Raw genomic sequence first — 15,844 nt, 5'->3', positions numbered from 1 at the left:
TTCATGCTCTGAGTCTCTCTGTGTCAAAAATAAATAAACGTTAAAAAAATAAGTAAAAAATAAACTCGCCTATCTTATAGGTAAAAAGCAGTATCCCATTTTTGTTTTCCTTTGCATTTTTTATTAAAAAAAATTTTTTTAACGTTTATTTATTTTTGAGACAGAGAGACACAGAGCATGAACGGGGGAGGGGCAGAGAGAGAGGGAGACACAGAATCGGAAGCAGGCTCCAGGCTCTGAGCCATCAGCCCAGAGCCCGACGCGGGGCTTGAACTCACGGACCGCGAGATCGTGACCTGAGCTGAAGTCGGACGCCCAACCGACTGAGCCACCCAGGCGCCCCTCATTTGCATTTTTTAAATTTCAAGTGAAACTGAGCATCATATTCATTCTTAATGTTGTAGGAAATCTGGATGCTTAGGAGAACCAATCTATGGTAAGTTGTAACTTATGGCATACAAACTACAGAGGAGTTAAGAGAAAGGATAGGTTATTTGTCTAAGATCACTCAGTAGTAAAGCTGGAGATCCATTATTTTCCCAGTATATTGTGTCTATAAATATTAAAGCTAAAACTCCCTTTCTACCATATCTGTCAGTAATAAAGAATAAGCAGTCAATTTTTAAATCACAGATATTTAGGACTATTATTCAGAATATCTTTTGTACAATTTCTTGCATTTCTTGAAATATGTCATACCACTGAACAAAAATACCAAATATAAGCATACTGAAAACAGAAGTGGCTAACACTGGGTAGTAGTTATGTCTAATGTTAATTTTTCACACAACTTAGAAGCAGCTGAAAAGAGAAAGGAAATTCTCCAAGTTTCAATTGTAGTTAGAACCATTTGGGCCTAGTGACTCTTCAAAATGCAAGCTAGGGTGACACCCCCCTCCCCCACTTGCCACGGTGGCACCTCATGGTATACTAATGAATCTCTGCTTAAACTCATTTAACTTCAAAGACATACCTCTTCTGATAGACTGGGTACATCAGAAAACCATATTTACCTTGCATTCCTCATCCAGCAAATCTAGAATACCTAGTTTAGATTCTATAAGATTAATGCAAGGCTGATTATCATAAAAATCTATGAGTGTCCATGGAATTTGTTCCTTCATATATTCTTCTTGTTCTAATTTGAAGACATGCTGAAATGAAAAAGAAAAACTGGTATTACTGAATCATTATAAATAATGTTAGTCAAGAAAAAACATTTATAGAAAACACTCTAAGAGGAAATCTGACAATTTGAGATAGTCCATGGCTTCCAACAATAATAATTTCATGGGAGAAACATGATTTACATACAGAGAACAATAATAAGAAGCAAATAAAAATGAGAGACAGTACAATTTCAGCTGTAAACGATTCTTGGTGAACAAGTAAATCTAGATATGTGGATGTATTAAATAGCTGACAAATGTAGCAGTCTTTTTAATTTATTTTTTATATGTATACATCCAACACTGCACAATACACTTTTTGGCCTCAAATTGTTGCACAGTGCTTCTAACAATGCCGTAGCTGGCTTGAACAACCATGCAGAGCAGATGCCTCTTAGACTACTAAACCACACTGGGCGATGCTTATAGCATGGGGAAGTAATGCTCTTAAGGGACGGTGATATTGAAGTTCATGTGCCTCAGAATTAGCTAACAGTCTTTTGTGTCTGCCTCCATTATTTTCCACATCAGGGAATCTACAGCTCACTTTTCTAGATTCTATATCCACTGCTGCAAGCAGCTGCAACAAGTAGCAAGGTACCACTGTTTCTGCTAAAGGCATTGGCCACCAACCTCACCACTGCTTATCTTCATTCACTCGTTCAGACAAATATAAGTATCCACTTTCTCTATGTGCAATTACCACACACCATTAACAAAGTAGACACGGGTTCTGTCCTCACAGAGTTTGCAGACTAGTGGAAAATCAGATAGAAATCAAATAATCACATGGGATCAGAAACTGTAGTGTTACAAAGGAAAATAATTCAAAATAAGGGAGCAAGAGTCCTCATCTAGTTTGGACACGGGGTGGGGGTGAGGGGAACACAGGAGAGGGGAGGGAATGCTTTCCTGAGGAAAAGCTGCTGTGTGACATGAGCTCTGCAGATGAATGGTAGTTAAGTTAGTCTAGGCAGAAGGGCAAGCCAACCACTGGTACAGTTCTTGCTTCAGGCTGCCCAATGCAGCAACCCACAACTTCTAGTCTTTCTAAGATGTTAATGGCCTTGACTCATTCGTTGTTGGGGGTTTCTGCTTTCCTTTGTCTCTTTTGTGTCCCTTGTTCTCTCGTACATCTTGATGTTTTTTTCTGGAAAGAATAGCCCTCTGTGGCTATGTCCATACAACATATTTTCTAGGACCCCAAACCCCATGAAACTTAGGTGTCACTCTGATTTCTCAAACATATTCTCCTTATGCACCTGGAATTTTTTCACTTTATTCTGTACTTGTTACAATGCCCTTCCTGGCTCACCTGCAGCATTTACCAGCTGCAATAAGCTTTAGTAATTAAAAAAACAAACATCCATAGGAATATTTATGTCATGTTAATCAGAAAGTAAATTTCTTCTGTTCTTTTGATGAATGAGAAGGCAAATGGGGCACCAGGTGTCAGCAGGATACCCTGACTGATGGTACCAATATTTCCCAAAACAATGAGCCATGTCTTTTTTTAATTCAATAATGTATATGCAGTCTCCACAATGACAACAGAAACAGTGCTCCAGATTTTAAATAGAGCTTCTCTTCCATATCTCTCTGCCTAATTTGGAAAAGTCCATGAGGCCTCAAAAATTTTAGATACTTAGTTGTCAAAAAGATAATGTTGGCATGAGGTTCAACACGGCGAGAGATCCTTGGTCAAAAAGTAATGCCTCCAAGCACTAAACATGCCAAACACCGTCTTTCTCACACCCAGTGCCCCACCCATAATCCCTGCCAAGGGAGCGGCCCAAAGCAGACAAGTTCTTCACTGTGAGACCCCAAGTTCCTAGTCACAGCTGGTTAATTGCTAGAGATCTCTGAAGAAGAAATGAACAAAGTTAATCAGAATCTCTTCCTCAGCTGTTAAGAACTGGGAAGCAGGCAATTAACAGTGTAAGCTGAGGCTGAAAGAAGTCAAGATGAATGGGAACTAAGCGAGTTAAGAGGATGAGAGGAGCAATACAACCACTGGTGGATTCACAGGAAGCTTGAAGTAAGTGGGGAGGAAATACATACAGAACAGAAGGGAAGAATATGCCATCTGATAGTAAGAGGGAGTGGAGCAGCTGTGCAGAGAGAAGCTAAGATGCAGTATGGGGTGTGTATGAGAGAGAGAGACAGAGAGAGAGAGAGAGAGAGGGAGGGAGAGAAACAGAGAGAAGAAGGAGAAAAAGATCAATAGAGACAGAGGGAAAGAGAAAGAGAAACAAGAGAATCAGAAACACACATGCAGAGAGAGACAGGGCATCCTTGAGAAATAGACAAACTAGCCAGTCCCTAATGAAGGCCGGTGTTGGTTCTTTGTATTTCTAGTCATGTTGTGCCAAAACATACTAGGAAAGAGCAGAGGCTGTGGCTCTGATTAAAGTATTAAGAAACTAAAAAAACAAAACAAAACAAAACAAAACAAAGTATGAGGAAACTCAGAATAATTAGTCTCTGATAGGTTTTTATTAATGATCCTTATGCAGAGATGAAAAACACACCAATTATATTCTTATGGAAATAGTCATAGCCTAAGGTTTGAAGATCACTTCTGCATTATTTCCTTGTGCCAAGTAGCTTAATTTGCTAAATAAAGACGGTCCAAATTTTTATCAGAGCATATGCACTATTTTTTTAAAAAATCAAACATTCTAAAGGTTTGGTGAAAACAAGCAACAATCCCTTGTCCCATCCCTCCCCAACTCAGTCTCACTCTCTGGAGAAAACCATTTTTAACTCCTTTCGTTAAGCAGTTAGGCAGGCATGAGTGAGAAGAAATATAGCAGATGCTAGCCACAGGCTCAGAGCCACGTCAGAGGGTTAAGAGCTACCTTCAGAGCCACCTCTAAGGGGTAACAGAACAGGAAAGTCCTAGCCACAGAGCGGGCTCAAAAGCCACAAGGGGACTTTCAAGAACGGAGCATGCACACAAAAGATGCAACTTGCCCTTAGGTTACACAAAGTCACAACAAAGCCCATTGGAAACTAATAAATATATAATACAGAAAAAATTAGAAGGCATCATGGGTAGACACGTGCGCAGATGCCAGAATGTTATATAAACCACCGGTTGTCCATCAAAAACGTCAAAGTCAAATTTACATGTACACAAGGCAGAGTTAAAAGGATGCAGCTGCAGGGGCGCCTGGGTGGCGCAGTCGGTTAAGCGTCCGACTTCAGCCAGGTCACGATCTCGCGGTCCGTGAGTTCGAGCCCCGCGTCAGGCTCTGGGCTGATGGCTCAGAGCCTGGAGCCTGCTTCCATTCTGTGTCTCCCCCTCTCTCTGCCCCTCCCCCGTTCATGCTCTGTCTCTCTCTGTCTCAAAAATAAATAAAACGTTAAAAAAATTAAAAAAAAAAAAAAAAAAAAAAAAGGATGCAGCTGGAGCTTGTCAGGGCCATTGCTACTGTTGCTACTGTTTCTCTCTTCAAAGTGTACTGTACTTATCTACTCAATAAACTCTACCTCCCCATTCTGGTCTCAGGTCTCTAATTCTTTGGTGCATCTGGCACAAGAATCGAGTGACTCGACAACACCTTAGCTGTTTCTTCTGGTACTTAACCTCTAAAGAATATGTTTATCTGCTATTTTTTTATTTATTCATTGGAAAAATCATCTACTGATCTCTTGATGAGACAGATGAGGCTAAATTCATATATATCACCTCTCCACTGCTCCTCTCCTGTCCTCCAAATATTACTACCTTTAGATCTTCTTTTGATTTTTATTAATTTTGTAATTTAAAATAATACCTTTAAACTTCTATTTTTTGTCCTCATCAACTATAGACCATACCACTTGACCTCTCTCTTTATAAGATAAGGATACTAAAGGCTCTTTTCCTGTCATTCAGCTCTCTTCTTTCCCATCTTCAATGTCTATAGGTGGCTCATTTTTAATATCCTCTTTCTTCAGTACTAATAACCATCCCTAATCTTGCTCTTAGAACTGTGCTTTGCATCTGCTTAGCACTTTACATATTCTAACTCATTTAATCTATACAACCATGATAGTAAGTATGATCATCATCCCCATTATATATATGAGAAGACTAAGGCCCAGGAAGGTCAATTAACCTGCCCAAGATCCCTTGAGTAATCAACAGAGAAGGGGGGGGATTCCAATGCAAGCAGTTTACTTTTGGGGGTCTACTTTTTGCTCTTCACTATTATAATCTACCGTCCCTCATTTTTAAATACCTTGAAATCCCCCAATACCATGATAATGCTTGAAGATATTTGACATTACTACTCCACAAGAGCCTCTCTCAAAATATTCCCATTGCCATTGTCCTGGTGAATGTCTCAGACTGCTGAAGAGAATATGTAAAACAGCATAGGTAAAAAAATATGTACAAAAGAGAATGTATTCTGATTTTTTATTCTGGCATTTTGCTGATATAGCAAGTAAGAGTTAAGAGTAAGTTGTTCCAGGGGCGCCTGGGTGGCGCAGTCGGTTAAGCGTCCGACTTCAGCCAGGTCACGATCTCGCGGTCCGTGAGTTCGAGCCCCACGTCAGGCTCTGGGCTGATGGCTCAGAGCCTGGAGCCTGTTTCCAATTCTGTGTCTCCCTCTCTCTCTGCCCCTCCCCCGTTCATGCTCTGTCTCTCTCTCTGTCCCAAAAATAAATAAACGTTGAAAAAAAAAAAATTAAAAAAAAAAAAAAAAAAAAAAAAAAAAAAAAGTAAGTTGTTCCATAGGAACAACACACTGAAGGATATCCTGGGCTCACAACTTCATACTGCCTATGTTACTACCTAACATACTTCCTGCATACCTCACTCAATTTATTTTGACCAAATTTTCAGTATACTCAGACTATAATATAAAGATCACCTTGAATCCTATCTGGGCCATAAACATATTTCTGGTGTTGCACTTACTTATTAATCATAAGTTCCTCATCAGCTCAGCTGTTCTAAACCCCAGATAATAATTGTAATTTACAACTTCACTTCAGAAACCAGACTTTAAAGACAGAGTAAAATTCAAAAGAATAATTTATAGTAGAATATTAGTTAAAAAAGAAAATTCTTACCATATTGAATTGTTGCTGTAGTTTTTCATTTGCATAATTTATGCAAAACTGTTCAAAACTATTTATTTCAAATGTTTCAAATCTGTAAAACCAAAAATATTGTGTGAAGAGAGAAAAAGAAACAAATAGTTTTTTAAACTATTTAAAATATACACATTAGCAAGAAAGAAATGGGAAATTTTCTAACATTGTAAAACTTTCTTTCCACATCAGTGAAGATAAAGATCTATAAGTCAGTAACATGGACTCTGTACCCAGCAGACAGGCATCAGCCATGTAGCAGAGAGATTTTTTTTAAAGGGTCCAGCATGCAGAGGTGTTCAACAGTTTAAGTTTTTGAGGGCTAATTCATCCCCAAGTGGGGGAACAATCAGAATTATGACAAAGCAATTGCTCCTGTCACTTTACAGATTCACACTCACATAAGAAAGGGGAAATGGGAATAGAGATCTCATAGGTTCTTTTGCAAAACTACACAAGATAATAAAAATATTAGGCATCAAAAAGCACAAGTATACAGGAAAGGTTTTAACAGTTAAAAGACGGTACTCAGAGAAGGCAAATTACCAAATGAAATAAGATTTTTAGAAATGCTCTTCTAATGTTCTTTTCTCCTTACCAGTAGGAGACAGAATCTAATAGCCACTTAGAGTTACTAGGTAATCTCTAGAAAGAAATGTCTGTGGCAGACCGCTAAGCCAAATATACTTACCCATATATGTCCAGCACTCCAATAAAAGAGTGCTGTTTGACAGCAGAATGGAGGGCTTGATTGACATGATCTACAATCCAGTTAAAGAGCTTGGCATAAATGTGCTTGGCCAAAGCATCACGGGCATTTGTGGCCTGCAGCTTGGATATGGGTTTGATGTATGTCTCCGTGGTGGTAGCCAGTTTCCGATGGCAGAGCCAGTGACACATCTCTTCATAGTCCACACCCATAAGGTCACAGAAGATGCTGAGAGGTTCATGCTTGGGCTGACAAAAGAGAGTGGGTTATTTCCAATAGAATTTACTAGAAAACACTAAAATGAGGTAAAACAAAACAAAAAACAAACAAAAAAGAACCACAAAAACAAAAAAAAAAAACCCCAGCAACTTCTTTGTTATGAATGTCCAGATCACTTGAAGCTGATCAGTGATAATCACAATCATCAATCAAACCAGCATCTAGGTAGCATTTTATAGTCTATTTTAGGACTCATTTCACAAACTATCTCTTCCTTTGTCTCTTCACAGCATTTGTTTGTAACTGTCTTCAGGCACCTTCATTCAGTCAGTTGATCAGAAGATCTGTCAGCCTGTCAACAAATATTTACTGAGTGCCGACGATATGCCAGTAAATAAAACCAGACATGGCCCCTATTGTCAGTCACTAAGGCATATGGGTATTAATCAAATGATTGCTCCCTAAAACATAAAATCACTGCAAAGAACAAGGGCACTATACTATGATTCCATGTAAAAAGAGCATGCCCTATTCAAGAGGCAGGGGCCCGTTGCCTTGAGAAACAGAGTTGAGATCTGAAGGATGGGAAGGAAAGCAGTGACTCAGTGAAAGGGTGAAGAAAGGGTCTTCAAGCTGAGGGAACAGCTGGTATACAAATCCTGTGGTTGGAGAGAAACTAGCAGTATGAGAGACTGAAGCTGAACGAGGGAGAAAATGTCTGAGTTGAAACCAGAGAGACAGGCAGAGGCTACACCATGGCTGGTCTTTATCCTGAGAGCAAAGGGGAACTATTGAAGGGTTTGAAACAGGTAACTTGCATGACTTCTCAGATTGGAATCTCTTTAATGACTTACATATCCCTATCCCCTACAATGTCTTCTGTAGGCCTTGCATTGAGTAGACATTCAATAAAAACTTGTTTAATTTAATCCTTATGAGTGCATTATATTTTTTAACATCTTCACTAGCATGTTTCAACTGAATCTGATGACATTCTTGGAGAATAGGCAGGATGAACATTGCTATCTTTTAACTGAAATCCAAGAGGACAGCTTGTCAAACATCACATGGCCAATTTATAACAGGGTTGTTATTAGAACCTGGGTGTCCTGAACCCTCTTGCACTGTTGGTGGGAATGCAATTTGGTGCAGCCACTCTGGAAAACAGTGTGGAGATTCCTCAAAAAATTAAAAATAGACCTACCCTATGACCCAGCAATAGCACTGCTAGGAATTTACCCAAGGGATACAGGAGTACTGATGCATAGGGGCACTTGTACCCCAATGTTTATAGCAGCACTCTCAACAATAGCCAAATTGTGGAAAGAGCCTAAATGTCCATCAACTGATGAATGGATAAAGAAATTGTGGTTTATATACACAATGGAGTACTACGTGGCAATGAGAAAGAATGAAATATGGCCCTTTGTAGCAACGTGGATGGAACTGGAGAGTGTGATGCTAAGTGAAATAAGACATACAGAGAAAGACAGATACCATATGGTTTCACTCTTATGTGGATCCTGAGAAACTTAACAGAAACCCATGAGGGAGGGGAAGGAAAAAAAAAAAAAAAGAGGTTAGAGTGGGAGAGAGCCAAAGCATAAGAGACTCTTAAAAACTGAGAACAAAGCGTCTGACTTCAGCCAGGTCACGATCTCGCGGTCCGGGAGTTCGAGCCCCGCGTCAGGCTCTGGGCTGATGGCTCAGAGCCTGGAGCCTGTTTCCGATTCTGTGTCTCCCTCTCTCTCTGCCCCTCCCCCGTTCATGCTCTGTCTCTCTCTGTCCCAAAAATAAATAAAAACATTGAAAAAAGAAAAAAAAAAAGAAAAAAAAAATTAAAAAAAAAACTGAGAACTGAGGGTTGATGGGGGGTGGGAGGGAGGGGTGCGTGGGTGATGGGTATTGAGGAGGGCACCTTTTGGGATGAGCACTGGGTGTTGTATGGAAACCAATTTGACAGTAAACTTCATATATTGGAAAAAAAAAAAAAAAAAGAACCTGGGTGTCCTGACACCCTCACCTCCTGACCCTTCCCACTGAAGCAGTCCTTTCCATCTTTCATCTCCCTCCTCCCAAGCCATCAATTCATATACAAATTAGCACCACAACCAACAGCATGCTACAACTCCCTTAACTAAGCAGCTAATTTCATTCATATAAATATGAATGATTTGACAACATTTAGAATTGGATCAGTACTATCTAAACATATTCTATACCATAATATTAGATCAAGGCTATAAACTGCTTTGTTCAAATTTTCTGTAACTTTACTAATTTTTGGCCTTCTTCATCTGTCTCTTCTCTTTGTCTTCTCTAATAATTGAGAGAAGTCAAAAATCTATCACTATGATAGATATGTCTATTTCTTCTTGTGGTTTCTGTTGATTTTTGCTTTACATATTTTAAGGCTGTGCCTTTAAGTACATGTAAGTTTGGAACCATTACATCTTCCTGTTGAATAAAATCTCTATCATTACATAGTACTCTATCTCTAGTGCTTTTGGACAAAGTCTATTTTGTCCAATATTGATACAGCCTCTGCCATTTTTCCCTAGTTATTATGGCGTGTCTTTTCTAAACTTTTTATTTTCAAACTTTCTGTACCTTTATGTTTTAGGAATGCTCATTTCAAAAGTATATAGCTGAATTCTTAAACCAGTTATTGTTATCTAGCACTCTAGTTGTAGGTTTTTGAGGGGAGCAGGAGCTGGTGATTCATTTTATTTTTTTAACTTTTTGTTCTGAACTGGTTTTATTTTTTTTTATTTATTTATTTTATTCCTGGATTCCTGGTTTTATTTTTTTATTTTTTTAATATAACTTATTGTCAAATTGGTTTCCATACAACACCCAGTGCTCATCCCAACAAGTGCCCTCCTCAGAGCCCATCCCCCTGTTTTGAACTAATTTTAGACTAACAGAAAAGTTACCAGTGGTACGAAGAATTACCTTCACCCAGATTCCCTAACAGTAACATTTTACCACATTTGTATCATCCTCTCTTATATACATGTACATACACATTAATTTTTCAGAACCTTTGACAGCAAGTTGCAAACATGATGCTATTTTAGTACTAAATATTTCAGTATGCATTTCCTAAAAACCAAAGATATTATCTTATGTAACTATGGTATCATGAAAAAAATTTGAAAATTAGCAATGATGGAACCCTATTATCTAACCTATAGATCTAATTCATTTCTCCCTGATTGATCTAATCAATCTCTATGCAGGGGTGGGGGAGATATTTTTATAGTCTAAGATCCAGTCTAAGTTCATACACTGAATTTGGTTGCCATGTTTCATTAGCCTCCTTTAATCTGAACAGGACTTTGTTCTTTTTTTTGTCTTTCATTTGTGACCTTGACATTTTTGAATAGTATATCCCTCAATGTGGGTCTGTATGATGCTGCCTCATGATTAGATTTGGGTCATGCCTTCTTGGCAGGAATACCAGAGAAGTGATGTTACCCTCTCAGTGCACCATATCAGAAGTTATATGATACTGAACAGACATTTTTCCAAAGAAGACATCCAGATGGCCAATAGGCACATGAAAAGATGCTCATTATCATTCATCAGTAGGGAAATGCAAATCAAAACTATAATGAGATATCACCTCATACCTGTCAGAATGGCTATAAATCAAAAACAGAAGAAACAACAAGTGTTGGCAAGGATGTGGAGAAAAATGAACCCTTATGCATTGCTGGTAGGAATGCAAACTGGTGCAGCCACTGTGGAAGACAGTATTGAGGTTCCTCAATAGTTAAAAATAGAACTACCCTATGATCAAGCAATTGCACTACTATTTACCAAAAAAATACAAAAACACTAATTTGAAGGGATGCATGCACCTCTATGTTTACTGCAGTATTATTTACAATACCAAAACTATGCAAACAGCCCAAGTGTCCATCAACTAATGAACGGATAAGGAACATGTGCCCCCCCCACACACACACAATATTATTCAGCCATGAAAAAGAATGAAGTCTTGCAATTTGCAACAACATGGATGGAGCTACAGAGTATAACACTAAACAAAATAAGTCAGTCACAAAAAGACAAATACCACATAATTTTACTCCTATGTGGAATTTAAGAAACAACAAATAAAGGAAAAAAAGAGAGACAGAAACAAGCCAGAACAAACTGATTATCAGAGGGGAGGTGGATGGGGGGATGGGTGAAATAAGTGATGGGAATTAAGGAGTGCACTTGTGATGAGCACTAGGTGTCATATGGAGGTGTTGAATCACTATGTTGTATACCTGAAACTAACATAAAACTGTATGTTAACTATACTGGAATTAAGATAAAAAACTTAAAAACATGTTCACTATAAACTACAAACCAGAGAAATAAAGAAATACCTTTAGAGGATTTTTAAAAGCAAATGACAACAACAACAAAAAGAATTTAAAAAAATAAGTTAAATGATGTTGTTTGGTCTCATTACTGGTCTTGTCAACTGTGGTCAGGAGATTAAGGAAATGTCTGCCAAGTTTCTCCACTGTAAAGAGAGCTATCATTCCCTTTGTAACTATTAAGTATTTTGTGGGGAGTTCTGTCTTTTCCAGCCCAATACACTATTCATTATTATTACTGTTTAATTAATGAAATTTTACCTACATTTGCACATGCTTTTCTAGTTTATTGATCCATTATTTATTCTCTGACTTTAGATCTTCTACTTGGGATCACTTTCCTTCTGCTTAAACCACATCCTTCAATATTTCCTTTAGTGAATACCCTGTTGGTGACAAAATCTCCCAATTTCTATTTGTCTGAAAATACTTCTTTTTTTTCCATCATCCTGGAAAGATATTTTTACTGGATACACAAATTAAGTTAATAGTTACTCTAGAACACTGAAGACAGTAACACTGTTTTCTGGCTCTTATTGCTCTAGTTAAGAAGTGAGCTATGGGTTTAACTGCTATTTCTTCAAAAGTAGTATGTCTTATCTCTTCCTGTTTTAAGATTTTTCTTGGGGCACCTGGGTGGCTCAGTCGGTTAAGGGTCCGACTTTGGCTCAGGTCATGATCTCACAGTTCATGGGTTCGAGCCCCACACTGGGCTCTGTGCTGACAGCTCTGACCCTGGAGTCTGCTTCGCATTCTTACTCCCTCTCTCTCTGTCCCTCCTTCACTTGTGCTCTCTCTCTCTCTCTCTCTCTCAAAAAGAAATAAACACTGAAAAATTTAAAAAGAAAAAATTTTTCTGTCTGCCTTTGGTGTCATTATGGAGAGCCTAGGGGTGACTTTTTATTTATTCTAATTGGGATTTTTTTAGACTTTCCAAATCTGAGGTTTAGTGTCATTTTCACAATTTCTGAAACTTATTAGTAATTATCTCTTCAAGTATTATATCTGCCTCATTCTTTTTTTTTCCTCTAGGAACTCTCATTGGATTAAAATTAGATTTTAATACTCTATCCTTCATCTCTCCTGTTTTAAGTGCTCCATCTCTGAGTCCTGTCATGCATTCTGGAAATTTTCTTTACATGTCTCTTCTAGCTCATCAGTTCTCTCCTCAGTTGTGTCAAATTTGCTATTAATTACTTTCAGCATTCCAAATAGGTCTGACTCTTATCTGTTGTTTCACCTAGCTCCTTCTATTTTGTTTCCTTGTGGAATTTGTGATTTTTGACTGTGAGCCAATATTTCTTGTAACTTTTCTCAGGGGACTCCACTGAGGCCTGGTTTGAAGGTGGATCATCCAAAGTAGACTTGCATGTGCTTCTGTCAGCCATCTAAGGCACCATGAGTCCAGGACCAATTTAAGCTAAGTTTTCTGTATTTAGCTTTCTGGAACCATCTAGGAATTACAAAATCAGTCTGGGAGGAAGTGTGAGGGTCAGTTCATTGTTGCAAATCTTTAGGGAACTATTTCTCCTCCTTCACTTAGCAGCAAGGCTTGCTCAAACCAGTTACCTTGTCTTTGTACTCTTGGAACAGGTGGTGGGCAAGCTTATTACTAGTTTCTCATTTAGGGTCTCAGCTTTAGTCAGGAGTTCCCCTGTTTATATGAGTCCTACTCTTTGTGTTTTGTCTTCTGAACTCAACTTGGCTACGAAAACAAAAGCTCAAGGTCCCTGGGTTCAGCAAATACCTTATGGCGAGTCCTAACTTCAGGGTTCTCCTTTCTCATAGTTCCTATTTTCACTTAATTTCTGACATCTGAGTAGTTTTTACATATTTACTAAATTTTTAAAAAATATATAATTTATCCTGGCTGGCTTAGTCAGTGGAGCATGAAATCCCTGATCTGGCTAGGGGTTGTGAGTTCAAGCCCCACACTGGGTGTAGAGACCACTTAAAAATGAAATCTTTAAAAAATATGCACATAATTTATCCAGTATGAAGATCAATCAGAGTACCTAGTCAAAAATCGCTGGAAAAGAATGTCTCATTTTACAGATGAGGCAACGACGGCTCAGAGAAGCTAAGTAACTCACCAAAAAACCTAGTGTGAGTAAACAGTAAAGCTGGGATCGGATCCAGGCAGAGACACTGAAACATATATTTCAAAACTAAAGTCTAAACCACATGAATTAATTTACACATAGTTTTGCTAATATCAACTTGGGTATCTAAACAGTGAAACATAAATCTTAACATTGTTTCCTATCACGATCTTGAGAAAGCAGGATGAAATAAAAATTAATTATATCAAAACTCCCTCCATTTTAATAAAATTAAAAAACACCTAAAAATATAGTGTGTGTGTGTGAGAGAGAGAGAGAGAGAAAGATTTGATGGTGGTGATCAGCAAATACTACAAATCATAAATGCCCAATGAGGATAATCAGACTGTCAGATTTTGTTACAATTTAAACAATTGTTTTCACATATGGAATTGGGTTTTAATTCTCAGATGCAATTATCACTATGTGGAGAAGAATATGCAAATCCTCGTGAAGACACCCTATCCCCCAGCCATCTAGTTCATTTTCCCAGGAGTAACTACTACTAATAGTTTCCTCAATAACTTTTAAACCGTATTACAATTCCACAGCTGAAGACACAAAATTTTCAATTATTGGTACTTGTGCCATAGGCCAAATAAATCCTTCTCTCGAGATGGCCCCAATCCAACTTTCACATCTAATACTTCCCACCTCTGTTCATATGGACCAGAAATGTATCCAAGTTCTCTCTTCTCCTATCCCTAACACACACAATCACTGTGCACCAGGGATTAGCATCCATATTTCTTTATTTTCAGTTCCAGATTCTACTTGGAGTAATTTATCCTTCTAATAATTATCTCTCTGATAATATTAATAGAGATACTTCAAATATACTGCTTCCATAAAGAATCAACAAAACTGAAACACAAATAAACCGCTACCACACTAAGCATATTCTGAACTTACAGGTATTGTGCAGCTGTCTGAATCCCGAGATGTAAATGCAACATTGCCTAAGTGAAGGATGCCAGCAAGTATTCGGAAAATTCCCATCTGATAAGACTCACTAATTCCTGAAACAGCAGAGTAAATGAACAAGTGATTACAAACCATTACAACAGACCATTACAACAGCCTATTTTTACCTCTTGAATATTGCCAGATGTGCAGATAGTAACATGTCGTCATTAACAACTTTCACCTTTACTGACATTAACACGTAAGACAGTTCAGCAGCATGGTTGAGAGCACAGGCTGTGGAGCAACGACTGGGCTCAAGGCCTGGCTTTGCTCCTGACCTGCCATCTCACATGGGCAGGTACTATCACCCTTCTATGTTTCTGTTTTCTCATTTGAGATATGGGAATAGTAGTGAGTATCTCAAAGGGTGTCTGTGAACATTAAATGAGAAAATTCAAGTAGTCATGTAGTATACTTAACACACTATGGGACACGTGGTAAATGCTAAACAAATTATCACCATCATACACTGGAATTAAGTATTTTATTAACATTATTATCTTTTCTACTCCAAATGCAATTTGCAGCCCAATAAGGCTGTTTTGATTCATATTATTTAATTACTTCTAACTACAGACCAAGTATAAGTCAAAGAAATCCCAAGATTAGAAGTGTTCAGGTTGGTGCTGTCTCCCAGCCTGATGAGAGAATATCTAAATGCAGCATTAGAGCAGGAACTGAAGGAGGAGGCAGGATGAGACAGCTGTTACAGCCCTTGGCTTTTTATCTGATCTGGCTTCATTCTTCAATAAGGTAAGAATTTCTTGAACATTAGATATAATTATATGGAAGTAAAAGTAGTAAAATTATTTCCAAGTATATAATCATATTCACCTTTGAGAGTGTCTCAAAGGTAAATTGAGAGGTAATTGAGAGTTGCTCTCATAATGAATGCTTTCATTAACACATTAACACATTAACATTATGGCTTTTATTAATTTGCCATTTTCTATTTACAAATATATTCAGCCCTAGAAGTAAAGCGGTATTTTTCAAACTTAAATATGCATATGAATCACCAATGGATCTTGTTAACATACAGATTCTGATTCAGTAGGTCTGAGATAAGGTTTGAGTTTCTGAATTTTTGAAAGCTTCACTATGGTTTTGTACCATACTCTGATTAACAATGCTTTTAAATCACTTAGCTCACCTCATGGTATTCCTCAAAATACCAACACATGATTTAGTTATTAATATTCTGAGGTCTTT

The 15,844-nt window shown here is 37.9% G+C and overlaps 1 protein-coding gene across 7 annotated transcripts in view; it reads right to left on the bottom strand.

Moving 5' to 3' along the window:
• MYO5A (myosin VA) overlaps window positions 1–15,844 on the bottom strand; it is a 192,368-nt gene that overhangs the window by 73,951 nt on the left and 102,573 nt on the right. For all 7 annotated transcript variants that reach the window (XM_030318158.1, XM_030318162.1, XM_030318163.1 and 4 more), the window contains exons 9-12: window positions 14,579–14,685; window positions 6,949–7,214; window positions 6,237–6,318; window positions 1,014–1,154 (exon numbers count right to left, since the gene is read on the bottom strand). In XM_030318158.1, the coding sequence (XP_030174018.1) occupies window positions 1,014–1,154; window positions 6,237–6,318; window positions 6,949–7,214; window positions 14,579–14,685 (596 nt within the window). The remainder of the gene's footprint in view (window positions 1–1,013; window positions 1,155–6,236; window positions 6,319–6,948; window positions 7,215–14,578; window positions 14,686–15,844) is intronic.

This window comes from Lynx canadensis, chromosome B3 (assembly GCF_007474595.2).
Source record: "Lynx canadensis isolate LIC74 chromosome B3, mLynCan4.pri.v2, whole genome shotgun sequence".
Classification (NCBI taxonomy): Eukaryota; Metazoa; Chordata; class Mammalia; order Carnivora; family Felidae; genus Lynx; species Lynx canadensis.
Note: the sequence above shows the minus strand (reverse complement) of the source record. Positions and strands in the feature narration are given on the sequence as shown.